Consider the following 20,949-nt stretch of genomic DNA (forward strand, 5'->3'; position numbering starts at 1 on the left):
ACCCCTCCTGCCATGAAATATAAGGAAGCTGCAATGGAAAGACACAAATAAAAATGACTGCTTTTATGTATGAAAAAAAGGGGGGGGGGAGAAGATAAGTTTCAGACAAAAGTCTAAATCGAAATGTATTGGATAAGTTAATGATGTTCACATTTGTCAGGGTTGGAGAGGAGAAAGGGCCAAAGTTACGTTAAGCAGCAAATGTAGCAAATTAAAATAAACTTCAGAGAATGAGGTATTTAACTGCCTCTAGGTATTTATATATTTTAAATATTACTCTAAGTTGTATGTTTGTTTCATTATATTTGTGTTAATAATGTTTACGCTTGGCTCCTTTTAAATGAGATCTTTTGCTACCTAAAAAAATAGACATAATTGAGTGGCAAAATGTTCTTCTCTCTTTATTCATACTGAAGGATCGTGAAGACATGAGTTTTACCCAAAAGAGATGAGAAAAAGGAATAGACAAATAGAAGATAGAGGGAAATGATAAAAACATATTAATCTTGCTTTACACCAAACATGTTTCTTATAACCCCCATGTAATGTTATTTATTTTTTTAAATGTTTTTTGAAGAGGCAACTATTGAAAAGGATAATTTGGGTTTATATTATTCTCTTAAGGGGACAAGAGTAGTGAATTTGTCTGATTTGTAAATCTTGAGGGTATTCAGATTACTTTTAAAATAATAATGTATTTACACCCCTTCTTTTGCCAAAACAGATTTGAGTTAACTACTGAGGTACAATGCTTTGCACACAAAAAATTATCAAGAGAGAGAGAAAACCCTCTGGAGCCTCTTCTCGGCTGACTTTCAGTCACAATTTGTCCTCTGTAAGGAAAAGGAAAACTGCATGAAATCCTAAGCCCACTCATTACTGTATTTCTCAGGTTAAAAATGAGAAGAATTTAAAATACCTGGGAAATAGGAAGTTTCTGGTTTACTGAGAGGCTTCGGAGTTACCTATCCCAAGTCAATTCAGGGTTGTGTATTAATCATCTTTGACATAAAGACATAAAATACAAGTTATTTGACTTGTTCTTAACCTGACAGCTGCTCATCTAATCCTTGTGCTCTTTTATCATTTTCTAATCAAAGACTTATTCTTCTGAATAGACAGTAAATTACACACTGGTAATACTTTTACAGTGAATGCAAGACTGCCTCTTTGGTTTGGGATAGTAGAGAAGCAGTAGTTATACAAGTTGTGTGGGAAGTCAGTTGTGTGTTTTTGTGTGTGTATTTAATGTGCAAAGCTGAGTTTGTTTTAAAGTAAGTGGTTGTGTGGTTCATATCTTCTGTGGGTGGATATAACGATCTAAGGAGTGTTTTAATAATGTAAAGTGTGATATGAATAAGTATTAATAGTAATAGTGAAACCAGTCTGAAATTCACATTCTAAAATAGTGGTTTATTTGGCACCAGAGAATATAATCTACCAAGGTTTCATTTATAAGAACTATGTACCAACGCCTTTTGTCAGTTTTTCTATATTACATTACCAGGGCTTGGTTGTAGAATTTCTAGTTGAAACTAACATAGGGGGGTTTTAATTGAAGAGATTTTTTATTACTGCTATTTCTTTTGAGGGTAGATACCAGCCTGGCCTTCTGTTACACTAAGAAAGCCGCTGTGTGTCATGTGCAGAGCAATTAAAAATGGATTTGACTCTTGTTTTTGTCTCTCTTTCTTTCTTTTTCTAAACGTTTATCTGTGCAAAGACTCTTGAACCCCTTGAAAGAATTCTAGAAAACATGCTAGAGTGGGTAGATCAGTGGGTACCTGGAGACTGCGCCGATAGATCCGTGAGGCGTTACATTGTCATACAATAAAGTAGCAAGAAAAACAGCTCCTGAAGACCAATCACTATACCTTTTTAATTTCATATTTATTTCCCCATATTCTAATGGCAATTATTTCCTTCTCCCTTTCTTTCCAAAAATGATCTAAGGGACTATATTTCTGAAGGAGAACTTCTTTGAGACAACTGTACTGGATAGTTACTTTAAGCTTCGATATGCAGTTCATTCAAAAATTTCTTGGGAGTCTGTTTTCCCAATGTCTCTAAAACAAAAGTAGAAAATCCCTCAAACTTTTAAGTCTTAACTGTAAACTGCGATTAATGTTTCATTTCTAAAATTTTTAAATTCACCAGTAATATAAAGAATATAAAAATAAAATGTTACTAAGAAGTGTATAATTTCATGTATTGGTATAAAACAGATCCATCTATTTATTTATTTATTTATTTTGCGGTATGCGGGCCTCTCACCGCTGTGGCCTCTCCTGTTGCGGAGCACAGGCTCCGGACGCACAGGCTCAGTGGCCATGGCTCACGGGCCCAGCCGCTCCATGGCATGTGGGATCTTCCCGGACCGGGGCACGAACCCGTGTCCCCTGCATCGGCAGGCGGACTCTCAACCACTGAGCCACCAGGGAAGCCCAGATCCATCTATTTAAAAGACTATAATTAACATGAATATTTAGTCTGAAGATTGGCTTTCGACACAAGCAGATGATATGTACTAGGTTTTTAGCAAGTTTAAACAAATCAGAGAATAATGACAATAATAGCATTTGAGACTCACAGCCTAATTTTAATCTCCCTATACAGGTAAAACTAGTAGATATGCCATTGTTTTGTGGTGTCCAAAGAAAGAAAATAAAATTCCATTTTCACTTATAAAAAGAAAAATGGGCTTCCCTGGTGGCGCAGTGGTTGAGAGTCCGCCTGCCGATGCAGGGGACACGGGTTCATGCCCCGGTCCGCGAAGATCCCACATGCCATGGAGCGGCTGGGCCCACAAGCCATGGCCGCTGAGCCTGCACGTCCGGAGCCTGTGCTCCGCAACGGGAGAGGCCACAGCAGTGAGAGGCCCGCGTACCGCAAAAAAAAAAAAAAAAAGAAAAATAACTTAAAAATATGGTTTATTGATGGCTAAGGCTGTGACAATACATATATTTTGATCTAAGCAGCTAACATGACTATAAAATTTAACTCTATGAAATTTGGTTCCTGGATCTCTTTTTAAATTCAACTTTTCAAAACTTTGTGGCTCCTTATGTTACTAAGGAATGAAATACCCATTATATTAGGTGAAAAGAGCAAGGTATTACTATTACCTAAGAAATGGAAGGGGGAGCAAATTAAAGTGTACATAAAATATACACATATGCATACGCATGCACACACAATGAAAGGATATGCCAAAATTCTATTTTTTAAAATGTTATCTTAAGGAAAAAGAGGACATGTGGTGGAGTGAACAGGGAGAGAAGCTAGCCTTATTTGAATAGTCTTTGTTTTCATTTTGACTTTGAAGCCCTGTATTTTACACAAATTTTTTTTAAAAAGCACAGCTTTAAAAAGGTAAAGATCTAAAGCAAAATTTAAATGATTTTATGTACTGAGTTGATGGCATAACCACACTGATAGACATTATGAAAAGTAGCTTTAAAAGACAGTAATTTATCTATATATTCCCATTGGCATATACTCTAAGAACAATAATAACAACAACAAAAAACTTAAACTGGTTTCAGTAATAATATTTTTGGAGGTATGATTGATGAGATTAAATAAAAGCCATGTACTCATGAATTTAAAGTATAATTATGTCTAAGAATTCATCATATTTTTCTTCTTTAAGCAAAAAACTTTTCTTAACTCTTTCTACAGAAAAACCTAGAAATGACCAATCAGTAGCAATGAACATCCGTAGCAAATAGATTATGGTCTCATTACCGTTCCCCACAGGAAGGAGTCAAAGCTTATTGGAGAAATGGCTGCTTCCAGGTCTAGGTCAGGAAAGTTACAAGATTAACCTAGAATATCTTGTCATAGCAGATAGCACAGAAGTCATCATAGACCATTAACAGCTTATCAAAAATGCTCAGGAGGGCTTCCCTGGTGGCGCAGTGTTTGAGAGTCTGCCTGCCGATGCAGGGAACACGGGTTCGTGCCCCGGTCCGGGAAGATCCCACATGCCGCGCAGCGGCTGGGCCCGTGAGCCATGGCCACTGAGCCTGCGCGTCCGGAGCTTGTGCTCCGCAACGGGAGGGGCCACAACAGTGAGAGGCCCCCGTACCGCAAAAAAAAAAAAAAGGCTCAGGAACCAACTTGAGAAGGTGCCCATGGGCCAGAAAAGAGTAGTTTGAACATCAGTAACTCAAATATATTTATATATTTAAAATCATGAGTTTAACTGATAATCAAACAAATCTCAACACATTTGGAGGATAACAGAAAACTAACTCATTATTATTGAAAACTAGCATATAAATGGAAAGAATCCAGCATTTATCCAGATTTTACACAAAAATGTACCTCAAGGTAGGCAAAGAGTCGATACAGGGAAATTATAACTATTCCAACTAATAAATGAAGTTGGAATGACAGAGTTAGAAAAGTACCATTTTCTAATGACATACTGAAATTGATCTAGGCAATAATTATGACTGATTAAAAATAAAGAGGCAAGAAGACTTGTGATAGAAATTCACACCACCACCTATAAAATATTTTTGACAAAACAATTTGATCCAGCCTCCTTGTAACTTATCACTAAAGATGTCCCACCTCCTCCCCTTCCAATAAACGATGCTTCCTATTTTTCTTGCTTTTGTAATGTCCTGTCTCTTAAATCTGGGATGCCCCTGTGATTCACTTTAATTAACAGAATGTGGTAGAAATGACATTGTGTGACTTTCAAGGCTAGGTCAGAAGAAGCCTTGCATTTGAGACTTGGTCTCTTGGTACTCATTGGGGTAAGCCAGGCACCACATAAGAAGTCTATGTAAAAGTCCAACCCAGCTGTGTGGAAAAGCCACAGTGAGAGAGAGATGCAAGACCAGCCCCCAGCTATTCCAGCCTTCTCAGCCCAGGAGCCAGACATGTAGGTAAGAAAGCTTTCAGAAGACTCCAGCTTCAGCCACCAACTCACTGCAACCACAGGAGAGATACCAGGTGAGAAACACCCAGCTAACCCCATCCATCCTCAAAACTCTGAGAGAGACCATTGATGTTTTAAGCCACTAAGTTTGGGTGTTGTTTCTTTTGCAGCAACAGATTAACGGGACGAGCCTAACATGTACAGGAAATACAGGGGAACTGTCAAACAAAACCATGAGGAAACAAGGGAAGGGATGGGAAACCTATTATAAAAAGAATGAATTGGTATATATAAACCTTAACTAGGATTTTGTTTGTTTTATGGGTTTATTTTTTAATCAGGAGCAAATTAAGGTAATGACACTATAGTTGACAGGTGATCATGACCAGGTATTTGACCTTAAGGAATTATTGTTAAACATTTTAAGTGTGGTTGTATTTTAAACAAAGTTCTTAACTTTAAAGATACAGACCAAAATATTCATGGATGAAATATTTGTTATCTGGAGGCAAATAGGAATATAGATGAAATTAAGCCATGAGTTTATGTGTTGAAAATGGAAGTTCATTTGATTATTCTCCTTACTTCTGCATATGTCTTGGTAAAAATGCATATACTTTGTTGAACTATCAATATTCGGCTATTTTTTGTTAAAGCATATAATGGACTTAAAACCTAATGCTAGCTGAAAGAAGCCATGATGTTATCATCTTTATTTGGTAAAGTTTTTTTTTTAGCCAAGGAAAAAAATTACTTTCACATCCCCACATGTCCAAAATATTGATCTAGATATTTAACTTTGCTTCCCCTTCTCCTGGGAAATAGGGATCATGATATCTCATTCCAGTGTATATGCTGAGTTTGATCAACTAAGACAATTTATGGGGAAAAAATGTTCTGAAAACCATACTCTGCTACACAAATGCAAAACATTATCTGTAGTAAGAATCACGTGTTTGGCCCAATATTTGGAATATATGCAGTGAACTCCCTCAAAATCTGAAAGCTAAGAACTCTGTCCTTAATGCATTTGGCCCTAATACCAGGCACAGTGCTTAGAAAATGGAAATTCCATAAAGATTTTTTGGATGAAGGCATAAACTGGAGGAAAGAGGGCATGGAAATTTTGGATGCACTTGCTTTTGCCTTTGATCCTGCATCTTTTTAAAAAGGGTCAACTGAGCAACAAGAGTGTGAGAGGTAAGTATCTTACTGTGAACGCACCAGAACTATTTGTTCAAACACCATATACACTACATACCCTTCTACTGGTGAATTTTAGCACTGTTTTTAAGCTTTTATATGCAGGGTACAATGTGAATTACTATCTCATACGCTACACCTGATCAAATCTACTTTTGTGTGCTTTTGATTTTCTTTAAAAAAAAAAACTAAATATAAGAGAATAAAAGCCTGGTATTTAACACATGCTGGTCAAGTGAGCAATAAACAATTGCAAACTTTCCTAGAGGCTATTTTGCCCTGCCTCATCATCAGGAAGCTAAAGCATATGTTGGATGTTAGCCTGGATGGACACAAATGTGTCCTATTTATTCAAGGTTTCCTTTGAAGCCACAGTTTATAAGTTTTGTTTCTTAGGGGTACATGTCAAACTTCATTTAGCATTCGTTGGTATCCAGATACACTGAATAGCAAAAAGGCAGCATTCGGGGGTAAAATATATGCCTGCTATATGAGCAATAATGTCAGTTTCATTTATGTAACTCACAGAAAACAAGAGGAGAAATACAATGGAAAAGCTGACAGTAGGAAATCAAGATAAAAATTATTCACTTAATTTATAAGTGTAAAACTGCATATGGACAGGGAAAATACTAAAACAAATAGGTTTTAAATCATGTCTAAGAAGTGGATAATTTTAGAGGAAGTTCTTTTAAAATGTGCTCTTTAACCCTTAAATTTCAAATATTGTATACTTATGTGAAGCATGTTTGTATGCACAATATTTTCCTTTTTCCTGCGAATGTTTTGCAAATTTTCTGGAAGAATCTGCAAATTTTAAATATACAAGGGACATCTGTGGAACCGATGCTTCGCTTTAGAACATTTTTGTGAAAAGTTGAAGTCTGGTGGTCGATACAATATGCATAAAATTGACCCAGATAAAACAATTAAAATTTAAATAATTTTATACTTATAAAGTTATTTTACATTTATTATTCATTTGAAGCTCAAAACACTTCATGAGCAAAACATTATAAGCCTAAATTCATAGATGTGTAATGTGGCTCAAAACTCAATAAAATTTGCAATCCTAAGTCATCTACCTCCATATTATTGACTGCTACCACTACACTACGGTACTCTGGAAAGCAGTTTCCAAGTATGACTGGGATGCTTACAACTGTGAGACAAGTTATCATGCCACTTTCAACATATCTTTCCTAAGACTGAACTCAGGATGAGTTCAGCTTAGCTTAGTTCATTCACTTTCAATGCTCTATTTTACGCCATTATGAGAATATACTATAGGTTACTTATTCGTCTCTTGATAGATATTTGAATTATTTCCCTTTTTGAAGTTATTCCCAGTGCTGCTATAAACTTTTTGTACATATCTCCTGGTTGCCACACATAAGAGTTCTCTGGGACATAGACTTAAAATGATGATAAATTACTAACCCAGTGGTTCAAAAAAGAAAAATCAAGTTGAGCATTACAAAAGTAGAGTAAATGTCAGCATATAACTCCAATATGTTTATTTATTTATAAATTACTTACCTGTACTATTGTACTTATAGACCTTTAAACCATATGTAAAAACAGAATTTGCTAGAAACAGGTCTAAGGAAAAGTTCTCATATGTTCTTCCTACCCCCAGTGGATGGTCTTGTGCAACCCGGGAGGCTGTTCACACAACCACTTTAGAATCACCATAACAACCCCACAAGAACTGCATTAAGAAGCACAGAGACAAACTTGCATAATGGTACTGCTGTTTTGTTTGTAAATCCACACTATTCAGTTATGTATTCAATCGATTTCTGTTCTGAAGAAATTAATGTGTCTGTCCAAATTTAAAGTAGATAACACCCAATTATAGTTCAACAATTGTGTTTGCAAATAATGTAAATGAGGATTAAAGGCACCATCTTTAGATTTGACTTATGTTCCAAGAACTCAATGGAAAAACAAAAATGAAAACATAAGACTAAAAAAAAAAATCACCTTTGTGTTATTGGGTAATTGATTTTTTTTTAAGCTTTCAAAGTAGATAAAATCAACACCTTAAAAGACTTGTCTCTAACCCAGGCTTTCTTTTATTGACATATATGATTGTGGGTGCATGCCTAGAGGAATAATAGTTTGTTCCTAACAAAAGAGTCTGGATTCCACAATATGCCTTTTGCCAGAGGCCTCATTCCCCAAAGCTCACAGCTAACTGCATCTCCTGCTGTACCTGTAACAATTTAATTGTATAAGTCAGCCTAGTCAAGCATCTCCAGCTCATGACTGGGAGACATGAAATTCATTGTCATTATTGTCCCTGTCATTTTGGATCATTATATCCTGCTGCAGAATTTTCCTCACTTCAGTGCATTTTTACCTCCAGGAGCCAGGGATTATAGCTGAGGTTGTGGGGGGGGTGGGCGAGGGCAGGACCATGAGCTGCATTTACCTCAGGGGAGCCAGAGATTAAATTGGCTTTGCTCTCTCATGAGCTGAATTCATCTATTTGTATGCTGTGAGTTTTAGGTTGGAATAAACATGAATATTCTAGTGAAACCTGGGCTTTAATTCCCCCTTTGAAACATGGCTGTAACCAACTTCTATTTACACTAGGAAAGCCAATGTAATTTCTCGTAGGTTGCTATTTTCATATGTGCATAAGGAATACTTAAGGGCATCATCAGGTTCGAAATAACAGACATCTCTCTCTGTCACCGCCTGGACTCTCAGAAGGAAGAATTTAAAGCTGTAATTTCGTCCTCCAGTTTCATCTTACAGAAGCTTAATGGGGGTATCTAATGGTTTTAAATATTTAATGATTTTTAATTATATCTCATTTTCTGTGCACTGGATTGGATGACTGAGGTCCAACTAGAATGGCACCAAAGATCTTCTCTGGGAGCAGGGAGATTGAAGTAAAGTTGACGGAGGAAGACCAAGTAAGTTTCTGAGGAAACTGGCTCGCCCTCCACAGCTGGCTCACATAACCTCACAGCCTGCCAAGTCACCCGAGCCTGTCGTGCCTTAAATACTTTTTGCTGACGTGGGAGAGTTGCACCAGTCACAACACTCTCTACGTGGAGACCTCCTGATCAGTGGTAATGGCCACGGACAGGGTCCAGCTGGTGGATCTTTGGTGGGATATGGAGAGGAGCAGAGAGGAAACACTAGGACATGTCTCAGGCAGAAAACCAGTGAGGCGACTATATTGCTTTCTCTAACAGAATATAAAAAGAAAAAATAACCTAGTGTGTCACTTCCTATCCCAACTTTCACTTCAAATGGATCTTACTGAGAAATTTGACATTTACTTTGTCTATACTGAAAAAGATGGTAGTTATTCCTCCACATATGTGAGTTTGTTTCTCAGAGCTTAACAAAATATGGCAATGGATCATACCTATGCCAAGCACAGAAGTGCTATTATAATTACTACATTTAAAAGTATGTGGTCAAAGACATAAACTTCTAGTTATAAGATAAATAAGTCCTGGGGATGTAATGTGCAACATAGTGACTATAGCTAATAATACTGTATGGTATATTTGAAAGTTGCTAAGAAATCTTAAAACCCTCATCATATGAAAAAGAAGTTTGTAATGATGTATGGTGATAGATGTTAACTAGACTTCTGGTGGTGATCATTTGGCAATATACAAATATTGAATCATTATGTTGTATACCCGAAACCAACATAATGTTATATGTAAATTATCCCTCAATTTAAAAAAAAGGTAAAAAGAAAAAAAAATGTATGTGGAATTTATCTTATTCCCTTTGTGGACTTTGGTGGAGGAAAAGACTTTGCCTTAATCCTATGCAATGATCATCACTACTTTTTTTAGCATAAACTGTTTACATGAATAATTAAGAAAAAATTTTTGACCTTTGTACATTTTGTACTTCAGAGGGAATATCTTACAGACGTAACATCTCAGTTTTGAAAGAATCTTAAAGATGGACTCAGTCACTGGTCCCTCCATGTTAATGGTGATGTTTAGTAGTCTGTCTGACTATATTTTCACACCATTATTTTTTCATTTTTCACTGGTACTGAAGTAACTGTGTGATGGATAACTAATCAGAGCTGTTAATTGGCAAAATTTCTTGTAGATTTTAAAAGTTCATTTAGTTACTTCTGCCACTTTTTCATTATGATCAAGATCCTCCCAAGGTGGGAATTATAAAAATTATTATTTCTGTTCACTTCAAAATGGTTAAATTTATGTTATGTAAATGTCACCTCAATAAATTATTTTTTTAAGTTAAAAAAAGTTATTTCGTGTAGCCCAAATGCATTTTGAAATCATTTGGGAGACTGTTACTACATTCTCATAATGATTATTTAAGAAGAAGAGTATTTGTTGCTGTTGTTGTTGTTAAGAAATGTTTATCTTATAAATTACAACATTTAGACTTCAATTGCAATGGTATATGCTTAGGAAGTATTTTTTCCTCTCTGAAATACTTTGGTAGCAGGATAATAATGTTATTTTTCTGGTTGAAGGGTTAGTCATCCCTTCCTTTCTGTGAGCACATATTTATTACATTTAAGTCCTTTACTATATGCTCCTTTCTACCTTATTTCTATATTGGTATTTAATTTGTTCATCACATCATTAGCTTTAACAAGAGTTGCCCTATCTGTGAATACAGCTGTGAAACCATAGAACTACACTGTTTCACATTGTTGTTTTGTCTTGCCTCAGGCATGACATAGTTGGACCTGAATCATTTCAGAACAAGATTAAAAAAGAACTTATTTCCAGTGACTAGAATTATTTTTACTTTTTCAAGACTTGGGTTTCACAATCAATTTTCAAATATCAATTTGAAATTATTTTAAATAATAATTTTTAACTTTTCAATAATCCTTGCTGAACTCATAATTTTGCAACCTGTAACAAACTATAAAAGCCAATTCTAGATAAAAGAAATTCTTCTTCCTCTTGATTCTAATAGGATAGGGTTTCTCCTGTAGTATATGACATAGATTTCCCTTGGTTTCTCCATGTAGAATTGTTAAGAATCTATAATTCATAAGAATATCAAACCAACATAACACAGATGGCACAAATTCAGATATGACATCCACTAATATTCCTCTCAAGGAGGTTCAGATATGCACAAGCTAAAAAAACAAAAGTAACAAATAAAAGTAGTTTGCATTCAATATATCACATGGTAGAGAAAATGGCCAAGTTCTTGAGAGAGTTTGCAAGGGAGGGATTCAAACTAAGAGGCAAAGGGCACAAACACTTTCATATCAGGATGGGCAGGGGGCCATTTGCAGAATGCCTTTTTATTCCTCCTGAATCAAAAACCTCTTTAATATAATCACCCAACAAACTACAGTGGATTAACATTAAGTGTCTGAAGCAGAGAAAGAATATTCACAGTTAAGATTGTCCCTTAACATGTAGGCTCAATCAGGGGCACCAAAAAAGTAGTTAAGTGCCCCCCACCCCGTGGTGTTCAGATGCTGGAAGGCACTGTAAACTGTGAATTTTCTAGCTTTTAATGTTTGTCTAAGACCCTTGACATTTTTCTAATATTGTTGCTCCTAACACATCTTCTTGGGTTTATCCCCGTTGCCCCATCTGCACGTACACATTTTGCTTTCATATACGAAGGCCTGAAAGACAGCTAAATTGATTCGGAAACCTAACACTGAGAAGAAGAAAAAAAGGTAGGGGTAGTCTTAAGGATATCCCATGTTATGAAGTATAAATATCAAAGTCTCCTGGAAAACCAAAAATATTTCTTCATGTTAAGAGTTTAGATATCTAACACTAAATACAAAAGATCACATAGTAGGGGTAAAAAAAACCTCACTGACCCTATCGGGTCTTTGTGCCACAAAATTCTAAGACTTTTTGACCATGTATAATTATCTGTGTCCAGCTATTTCTTTATAAATAGACATCCTTGGACTACTTTCAAATTCCATTCACCCTTTAAAACTATAGCAAAACTTCACAAATGGCTTTTCCTGTGTTGTTTTGTATTGTACTGTGGTCCATCTGGAGATATATTAAGTGGTTAGTTCCTTCAAATAAAAGTGTACAAAATTGTATTGTCCACACACACACACACACAAACACAAAGAATCAACACTGAACATGTGGCAAATGGGTACTAGATAATGTCACTGTTAGAAAACATCTAACTACAATAAAATAAGCATTAAAAACTGAGGGACTGGTTTAACAGATGCAATGTTCATCTCCCTTCTCACATAAATTCTACGTTCAAGAATTGTGCCTTGTGCAAAATACAAACATGTCAATTTCAGCCCAGGGGGCATTTTTCTCTAGGTTTATAACCCCTTGAAAATAGAGGTTTCATCTAGAAAACCTAACAGATCCTCAGCTGCTTTCAACATTATAATATATTCATAAGGCAAGTGTTCACTGGCAAACATAACAAATTAAATGGCATGAAGGTGGTGTCCAAATACACAATGATGGAAAATGGACCAAACCAACCATGAGATACAAAGTCGAAATCAAAGAAGAAAAGGAATATGCAAACTCAAGCAATATTAAAAGCAAAACACTATGTGGAGTGTGTGCATGTATGTTTGTGTGTTGTGTAAGATTAACATTAATTAGGATGCAAAACTGTCTCGTTAAGAATATGCTGTAAGGGTCATGAGTGGGAGAAAAGTATCTTGTAAAAATAAAAAAATCACATACCATCATAGTAGACAATTGCTCCTACCAGTTTATCCTTCTGGAGCATTGGGAAATGCTCAAGGGCTCTTGATTTGCTGAGGATATAACTGCTTTTCAGGCAATTACTTCCAGCAACCAGATCATACAGCTTAATTCCTACCCAGTAGTAAGGTAACTGCCACCACCTACAGCATAAATAGGGGAAAAGGTTTCTTTAGAAACAGAGTATAACATTATAGACTGTCGCTTTAAGATACAAGACACTTTTTATTAAGAAAAGCAAAGTATACCTAGAAGTGACTGCAAAAGAAACAAGAGAAGTGCCTGCCTGTTCTGACACCAGCCCAGCTGAATTATAAAAGTAAATGAATCATCTCTAAGGCAGTGGTTCTGGACCTGACTGCATATTAGATTTTCTGGGGAGCATCAAAAATAAATATAGATGCCTGGGCCTCGTGTTTCTAGGGATCAATTTAACTAGACTAGGGCAAAGATCAGAGTGACTCTAATGTACACCCAGGGTAGAGAATCATTGGCTTAAGATGTCCTAAAAAATCTATGACAAAATATAGACAAAAATTATAAAATCTGCTTCCAGGCCCCACAAGACTCATGCAGCTAGCAGAGTTGCATAATTCTGTATTTCCTACCACCTGTATTCCATCTTAAGTCAACTTGATGGATAGCTCTAACCACATTCAGAAAATTGGGTTTAATAATTTTTGATTATTTGACACCTCCAAACCAAATTTCAGTTTTGGTTAACTAGGAAATTTAAAATGACACAGAATGGCTTAGGGTTTGGAGTTGATATATGTCAGTTCAGATTTTGCAGCAGGGTTCTTTCTGGCTCTGCATTTTAGTCTGCAAATGACCCTCTTATGTTCCCCAGTGCAAATGTAGTTGCTCCTGTATATACTCTCAGAAACTGGAGTCAAAAACTACTAATTATAAGTGCAGGACACAGCCTCCTTTGCCTTCAAGAGCTAGCCCTTAGAGGTGGGTCAGCAGAGAGTAATCTAGGAAGAGTCACACTTTTTAAAATGCAACAAAGGAAATTTTTTTTTTTTTTTTTCCCCTGTACGTGGGCCTCTCACTGTTGTGGCCTCTCCCGTTGTGGAGCACAGGCTCCGGACGCGCAGGTTCAGTGGCCATGGCTCACGGGCCCAGCCACTCCGCGGCATGTGGGATCTTCCCGGACCGGGGCACGAACCCATGTCCCCTGCATCGGCAGGCAGACTCTCAACCACTGCGCCACCAGGGAAGCCCCAGGAAAATATTTTTAAAGGATTAAAGATTAGGACTAATTAAAACTACATTAAGAAATACACAATGAGGAACTATTTCCATTAAAACTGTGTTCTATTGACCTCAGATAAGCAAAGAGTACACAGATGATACCAAAAGGCTTACTTGTAAATTGGGAGCATTATAGGCAATGGAGCTGATAAATGGGGAGCAATTTCTAGTAGGTTGGCACGCTCATGAAGGGCTTCTTTTACCATCCTGTACTGAAAAGCAAAACAGAGAAGATTAGTTTGGCAATAACAGATCATAATATTTTCAAATGGCAAATAGACACCCTGCCAACTGATTGATACACAGAAACCTCTCTACCTCTGAGCAAGGATAGCACCCTCCTAATCAAATTTCTAATAATACATCATGCTGTCAACCTGAAAGATTTTTTAGAAACCTTAAACTGTATTTGCATAGGAGAAAAACATGCTGTCAGAGTTCCCAGATGTAAGACATTTTCCTGACTTGAGTTACAAGGTTATTGTAACAATTTATCTTGCATTCTCTGTATTGTCCCTTTTCTCGGTCTCCCATTATATTTTCTCATGTAAGAGATAACAGATTGTTCAGATTCATGTTAAACGTTTCCTTCTTGCCTCCACTAGCCCAAGCAGAGATGATACTTAAGAGTTGCACAGTATTTTACAGACTATCATTAAAAAGCTTTTGTCTTTAGTCCTCATTACGTCTCTGAAGATCCAGCATTACTATCATAATACTAATTTTACAAATAAGAAAACAGAGGCTCATAGAAATTAAATAAATAAGCTGAAACACATCACAGGTCAGCTGATTCTAAACCCTATGCTCTTTTCTTCACATCCATCATGATGCTAAACAGACATATAAGAGAAGGGGACAGATTCAAAACTGACAATGTCAAGTGAGTGCTGCTGTGTTTTTCATGTACAAAAAGCAGATAGGGAGTTCAGTTGAGTTTTTTTTTTTCTTTTCTCCTCTGGGAAATGTCATCTTCCACACTGCCTTGGCAGTTTTCAAATGGTGGCAGACTGGACACAACAGAGTGTGACATAAAAAAAAAAGCATGACTCAGATCATCTTTTCCTTAAGAATATGTCAGTGACAATATGCAGTATGATTGCATCTGCAGTTAAGAGGATCAGTTTAATATTCCTCATGTATTACAACACAGTTCCCTTGAAACTGCTTGGGAAGTAGCAATTTGGTGGCCATTGGTGGGGACAAAAACAAAACAAAACAATCACAATTGTTAAAAGCAACACATCCAAAAGTGATTTTGTAAATCTGCTACTTTGACATGCCTGTGTAGAAAAAGCCCCTGATTACCCATAAACATAATGCTACAGGAATAAAACTGGCACACCTCTCCTGAAAGACACTCCAGCAGAATACACTATATAGGTATTTCCAATAGGAAGAAATGTTAAAAGCCATAAAAAAAAAACTGATTTAATTGGGTAGAAAAAAGCACAGTCGCAATTTTTGTTTAACAACCAGCATACACAATTACCTGCTCAATATCCAACTTCATGATAGCCTTCTGAAGATATCTCACACCACCATGGATCAATTTAGTGCTTCTGCTGCTGGTCCCTGATGAGAAATCATTTCTTTCTACAAGGGCTGTTTTTAGTCCTGTGTAACCAGAAAACCAAATTAACTTCTTAAATTACACAATTTGTATGTAATTCATTAAAGGCACTTCTCCAGGGTAGAGACAGTCACAAGAAAAATTACTCTGAACATGGATAAATTTGTATTCCAAGTGCAGTACACTGTCTATATTATAATGAAGAGATTTTAGTCTCTTCCTGGGGGAAAAGTCAAACCAGAACTAGAAGCATATTAAACTGTGAATGAATCACAGCTAGAAAATATTACAGTGCAATTTCATGGCAGTAACATAACATTGGTGTGTTTCGAGGGTCGAAGGCGAGTCTGGCACCCATCTTTAACCATGTAGAGTTAACTCAGTATTGTTACCGATGCCTTCTGGAACTCACATTCATCCCTCACTAGGAGAGTCCAGACGTGTGCCAGCCTCTCAACTCCAGTCAACTCTGATGCATCGACTGTGAATCTAGACTAGCCTTCTACGTGCCGGCTCCTATTTCTGGAGTGGCGTGAAAGTGGGTATAAAACGGGAAAAGAGATCAAAGATATCGAAACAGAAGAAGAAAGAAGAGAATAACCTCTGATGCTGAGGAGTTTATAGTCTAACTGAAGACATGCAAGCACAATATTGTAGAACTACAAAGAAAAACACAAGCCAGGACAAATGAACCCAGTACAGAGTATCCATGAGTAAAGAAAAGACAATATTCTTGGTTAAGGTGAGGCTGAACAGAGACAAGTCAGTTCTAAAAATCATCCCTCCCAACCTGGCTTTCTTTGAGGGTTGCAATAAATCTCTTAGGAATGAAATAAGTTTTATTTTGTTTTGTTTTCTTGCAGAGACACCCCTGTCTCTTCAGGACTGGGAGGACCAACAGTATGACAAGTTCCATACGCTAGTTAGACGTGAAATCCAAAATTTCAAAAGACCCAAAGTATACATCAGCACCAAGCCAGAAGAAATTTTCATGGCCTGCCATACTCTTGGGGGATGAGAGAATGTCATAGAATCCAATTACAATGAGAATATGTAGCTGGAGCAGTTTGGGCTCACAAAGCTCATATAAGAGAACTTGTGCATGTATTCAATTCAGAGCCATTTATTACATTTAATACCAAAGGGTCGTTTTTATAACTTCTAACAGTTTAAATATCGTACCCAAATGTCATCATAAAATCAGGGCAATTCCCTTGACTCAAAAGGACAAAATATTTGGAAACTGTGGAGAGAAAAGTAGGGAACTTTGATTCAAGGGCAAAAACTGCTAATGCTCTAATGAACTAGCAAAATAACACAGAAATTACAGATATCATAGACCCAGGTCACTCTTTTTAAGCATTTATGCCAGAAAAAGATGTGTAAAATTCTCAACTATGAAAACTCTAGCAATGCTTAGTAAATTTAGTACAGGACGTATTAAACACACAGAAAAATATATCATATTAGTGCATATTTTTTGAGAGCCTAAGTGCCAGGTAAAGTGCTGGTGTTAGAAATGAAGTAGACATAGACCAAGATGTCAAGTAGCTCCCAACCCAAAGAGAGGCAAGTGAACAAAATGAAGCAAAGTTTCATAGGTGCTGCATTTGAAAATGCAGAGGACTCTTTATCCTAAAGTGGGTCAAAAATTAAATTCAGGATATAAACCTCAAATTGCTTAGTCGAGATTACATTTGCAATCTCTCTTATAATGCACTGCCTTGGTGAGCTCTATCACCTTTTCTTAGTAAGTCCAACACAGAGAGTTCTTCTTCCAGTACTAAAATATACCATTTTTCTTCAGTTGAAGATCAGATGAGGAAGTTGACTTTCAAATGGCATTTAAGAGCTGAATTATTTAGAACACACCTCTTTTCCAGTCTTGGAATCAGTCACGGCATTAAGATGCCCACACCATTCGAGGCAGGGACATAAAACTGAGAGAGGATAAGCAGCTTTCTCATCCAGCCTATGGCTCCTACCTGCCCAAAGGTACCCACAGGCTGTGGGAGAAGATGCCTTAGTCCCCAGTTAGCCCCACCTCCTAGTATGTAATCCCCTACCCTGGAGTGTGGGCTTAGCTAGTGCCTTGCTTCTAACCAACAGAATACAGACACAATGGTGGCAGGCCACTTCCATGGTCAGGTTACAAGAGACTGTGACTTCCTCCTGGATAAAGCAACCTGTCTTGTTCTGAGTCAGGGAACCAACAGAGCCCCTGGTCAACAGGTCACAAGGAACTGAGGCCTCAGTCCAGTAACTTGTGAGGATCTGAATCCTGCCAACCTCCATGTGAGTTGCTAGGAAGCACTGCAGCTTGTGAGAGACTGAGAGCCAGAGGGCCCATGCTAGGGCCCAGATGCGTGCCCCACTGACACTGTGTGGGAATGAATGTTCTTGTTTGAAGTCACAAAATGTGGGGGGGTAGTTTATCGATGACACAATTCCCTGTGTGAACAATAACTACAGCCAAGGTAGTTATTTTAATTGTATCTGGGATGGGGTCTTGGAGAAAGGCTGAGTCTACGAGGAGGATGTGTTCAGATCGGTTGAGGGGAGGAGTAAGGGAATTATCACTGGCAAAGATCAGCTTAAGCAAGAGAAGGCAAATGACTGAAATGGCCCAGCTTATTTAGGGTCTGCTTGTCACTCAGGGGCTGGAGTGTGGGGAGACCTTCTAGGGGAACCACACAGCATGAGGGGGGCGATAAAGGGTCTAGCCTCAGAAGGCAGAGGACGGTAATTGGAGAGTGATATGAAGAGAGAATTTTATGGGTGTGTGTTATCAGGATGGATTTTTTTTTCTTTCCCAAACTGACACAGTGTGAGGCAGGGAACTACTCTAGGAATTAGCAAGCCATCTCAGGAGGATATTTCAGGATATTTAAGTGAGAGCTAACACTTTAAAGCCTCAAAACTGCTTTTGCAAGAATTGGACATTTAAAAAAGTTATTCACATGTACTTATGTGAAAAACCTTAGTGAATACCAAACAAAAGTTAAAATGGGCTTCTCTGTCAAACCAGGCTGTTTCTTCTTGTCCCATTATTTCCAGTGTCATCGTCAAGCTACCCACCAGAATTTCGGAAGAGAAATGATACTGCTCCTTCCAGAGCAAAATAAAAAATAAAAATTTAGTCTCTAAATTTATAGCTAAATTGATATATTAAGTACCATGTAACCTAAAAGTATTACCAAAAGTTTTTGAAACCTTAAAAAGAAAACATTTAAAAAATTTCAACTGCTTTTATGCTAAACGTTCTGGATTTCTCGTTTTTGTTAGATGAGAACAATGGAATGAGAAAGGAGGAAAGTAATGCAAAATCAAGACATTATTAGAAGTTACAACCGCTTTTGCCTTAACTGATTAACCCACTACAGCAAAGACAATGAAATTGTTTAAAGTCTTATAATGATCTTGCATGATTCTGTTACCTAAGATGTTCCTTCCTGTTTCACTTCTCAAAAACCCAAACATTTTTTCCGCCTCCAATCTGAAAATAAAAGTTTAGGGGTTTTTTTTTTTTTCAGTATAAAGCAAGGAAGTGAAGAGAGAGCACTGTTTTATCTTCTCAAAGAGAATGAACAGTATTTCTTTAAAATTTGTATCAGAGTATAGCTGATTTACAATGTTGTGTTAGTTTCAGGTGTACAGCAAAGTGAATCAGTTATAGATATACATATATCCACTCTTTTTTAGATTCTTTTCCATAGAGTACTCTGCACTCCCTTACAGAGTATTGAGTAGAGTTCTCTGTGCTATATAGTAGGTCCTTATTAGTTATCTATTTTATATATAGTAGTGTGTATATGTCAATCTCAGTGTCCCAATTTATCCCTCCCCCATCCCTTTCCCGCCTGGTACCATAAGTTTGTTTTCTACATCTGTGACTCTCTTTCTGTTTTGTAAATAAGTTCATTTTTACCATTTTTTTTTAGATTCCACATATAGGCAATATCATATGATATTTGTCTTTGAACGGTATTTTTAAGTGACATTCAATGCTAACATTTTGCATCTTAGGTAAAATAATTAAATTTGAAGGAGACCAAAACTAATGCATCCAGGCTTCCAGCAACTGTGCCTAGCTGGATGTGAGGCACTGGGGAAGATCTTTTCTCAGAGTGGAAAGAATGACCTCCCCACATGCCCACCGGTGAAGGGCTGGCCTCTGTACATTTATGATAATTCACTAAACTTGTTCAAGATTTTATAAGGAATAGCTTTTGCTTGTTTCTTTTCTTTTCAGAAGTTACTTTTTATGGAAAGCAGTATGTTCTATCACTGCTGAGATGAACCAGAACATTTGGGAGTGGTATGATTATTCGATTTTTTGTTTTTATAATTGATTGCTTTTAGTAGTTATTCTCATGAATTTCACTGCAGTGGTAAAGTATTAATATTTGGAGTGAGATTACTCTGAAATTCTTTGGTGGAAGAACAAGATTAGTTATAGCAGAAGAAGAAGGTCAACTTGAAATCTATCTTTCAGTCATACTCAGCCCATCTCTGAAGTTAAAGTTGTATCTATTGGGTGGGGTCAGGGATGTGAACGAAATACAGCTCTTCACAGACTTGCCTTTTCTGTCCTGAGTGAGAATGTCTAGCTACCAGGCACTTCCAACTAAACGAATTCATGGATCAAGACAGTTGGATGAATACAGAGGGATAATTACCATCTAAGGGGAGGAATGGTACGACATTTAACTTTTACAACATGAAATAGAACAGAAGCATATTTTAATACCTTTTACTGATTATCTTATTATGCATGCAAACACGCTCAATATAATAAATGCAGAGAAGTAAAGAGAACAAAATAAAACCCTCCTGTAATCACACTACTCAGAGATAACCACAGTTGACATTTGAGTGTTTAAATGTTCACATTTTCTGTGCATGTATGTAATCACATATGCACATTTTTACCAAAATAGGATCATATGATACATTCCATTTTTTTCATTTAACATTATTTATTGTAAACATCTCTCCATGTCAATACATATTTTTCTATAATTTCACTTTTAATGTGTGAATAGTAATACATTAAATATTTACAATGATTTATTTATTCAATTCCCTGTTTTTGAACACTTGGGTTATTTCCTACCTTCACTATCACAGTACTGCAAGATTATATTTTCATTTAAACTCTCTTCATCTTTATTTCATTATAATAAATTTTCAGATATGGCATTATTTAACTATTTTTAAATAGAAAGGGCAGAGTAATAGCTATGAAATAACTACCAGAGGAACCCAGGTAATAACACACAAATCAAAAAGTTTAGACACTCTGTACATTAGTA

The 20,949-nt window shown here is 36.7% G+C and overlaps 1 protein-coding gene across 2 annotated transcripts in view; it reads right to left on the minus strand.

Annotated features, from left to right (window-relative positions):
* Window positions 1-20,949, minus strand: part of GPD2 (glycerol-3-phosphate dehydrogenase 2) — a 130,623-nt gene that overhangs the window by 50,226 nt on the left and 59,448 nt on the right. For both annotated transcript variants that reach the window (XM_081241886.1, XM_081241885.1), the window contains exons 4-6: window positions 15,554-15,678; window positions 14,176-14,273; window positions 12,784-12,947 (exon numbers count right to left, since the gene is read on the minus strand). In XM_081241886.1, coding sequence (XP_081098012.1) covers window positions 12,784-12,947; window positions 14,176-14,273; window positions 15,554-15,678 — 387 coding nt within the window. The remainder of the gene's footprint in view (window positions 1-12,783; window positions 12,948-14,175; window positions 14,274-15,553; window positions 15,679-20,949) is intronic.

Source organism: Mesoplodon bidens (assembly GCF_964165515.1).
Source record: "Mesoplodon bidens genome assembly, chromosome: 8".
NCBI classification, from domain to species: Eukaryota; Metazoa; Chordata; class Mammalia; order Artiodactyla; family Ziphiidae; genus Mesoplodon; species Mesoplodon bidens.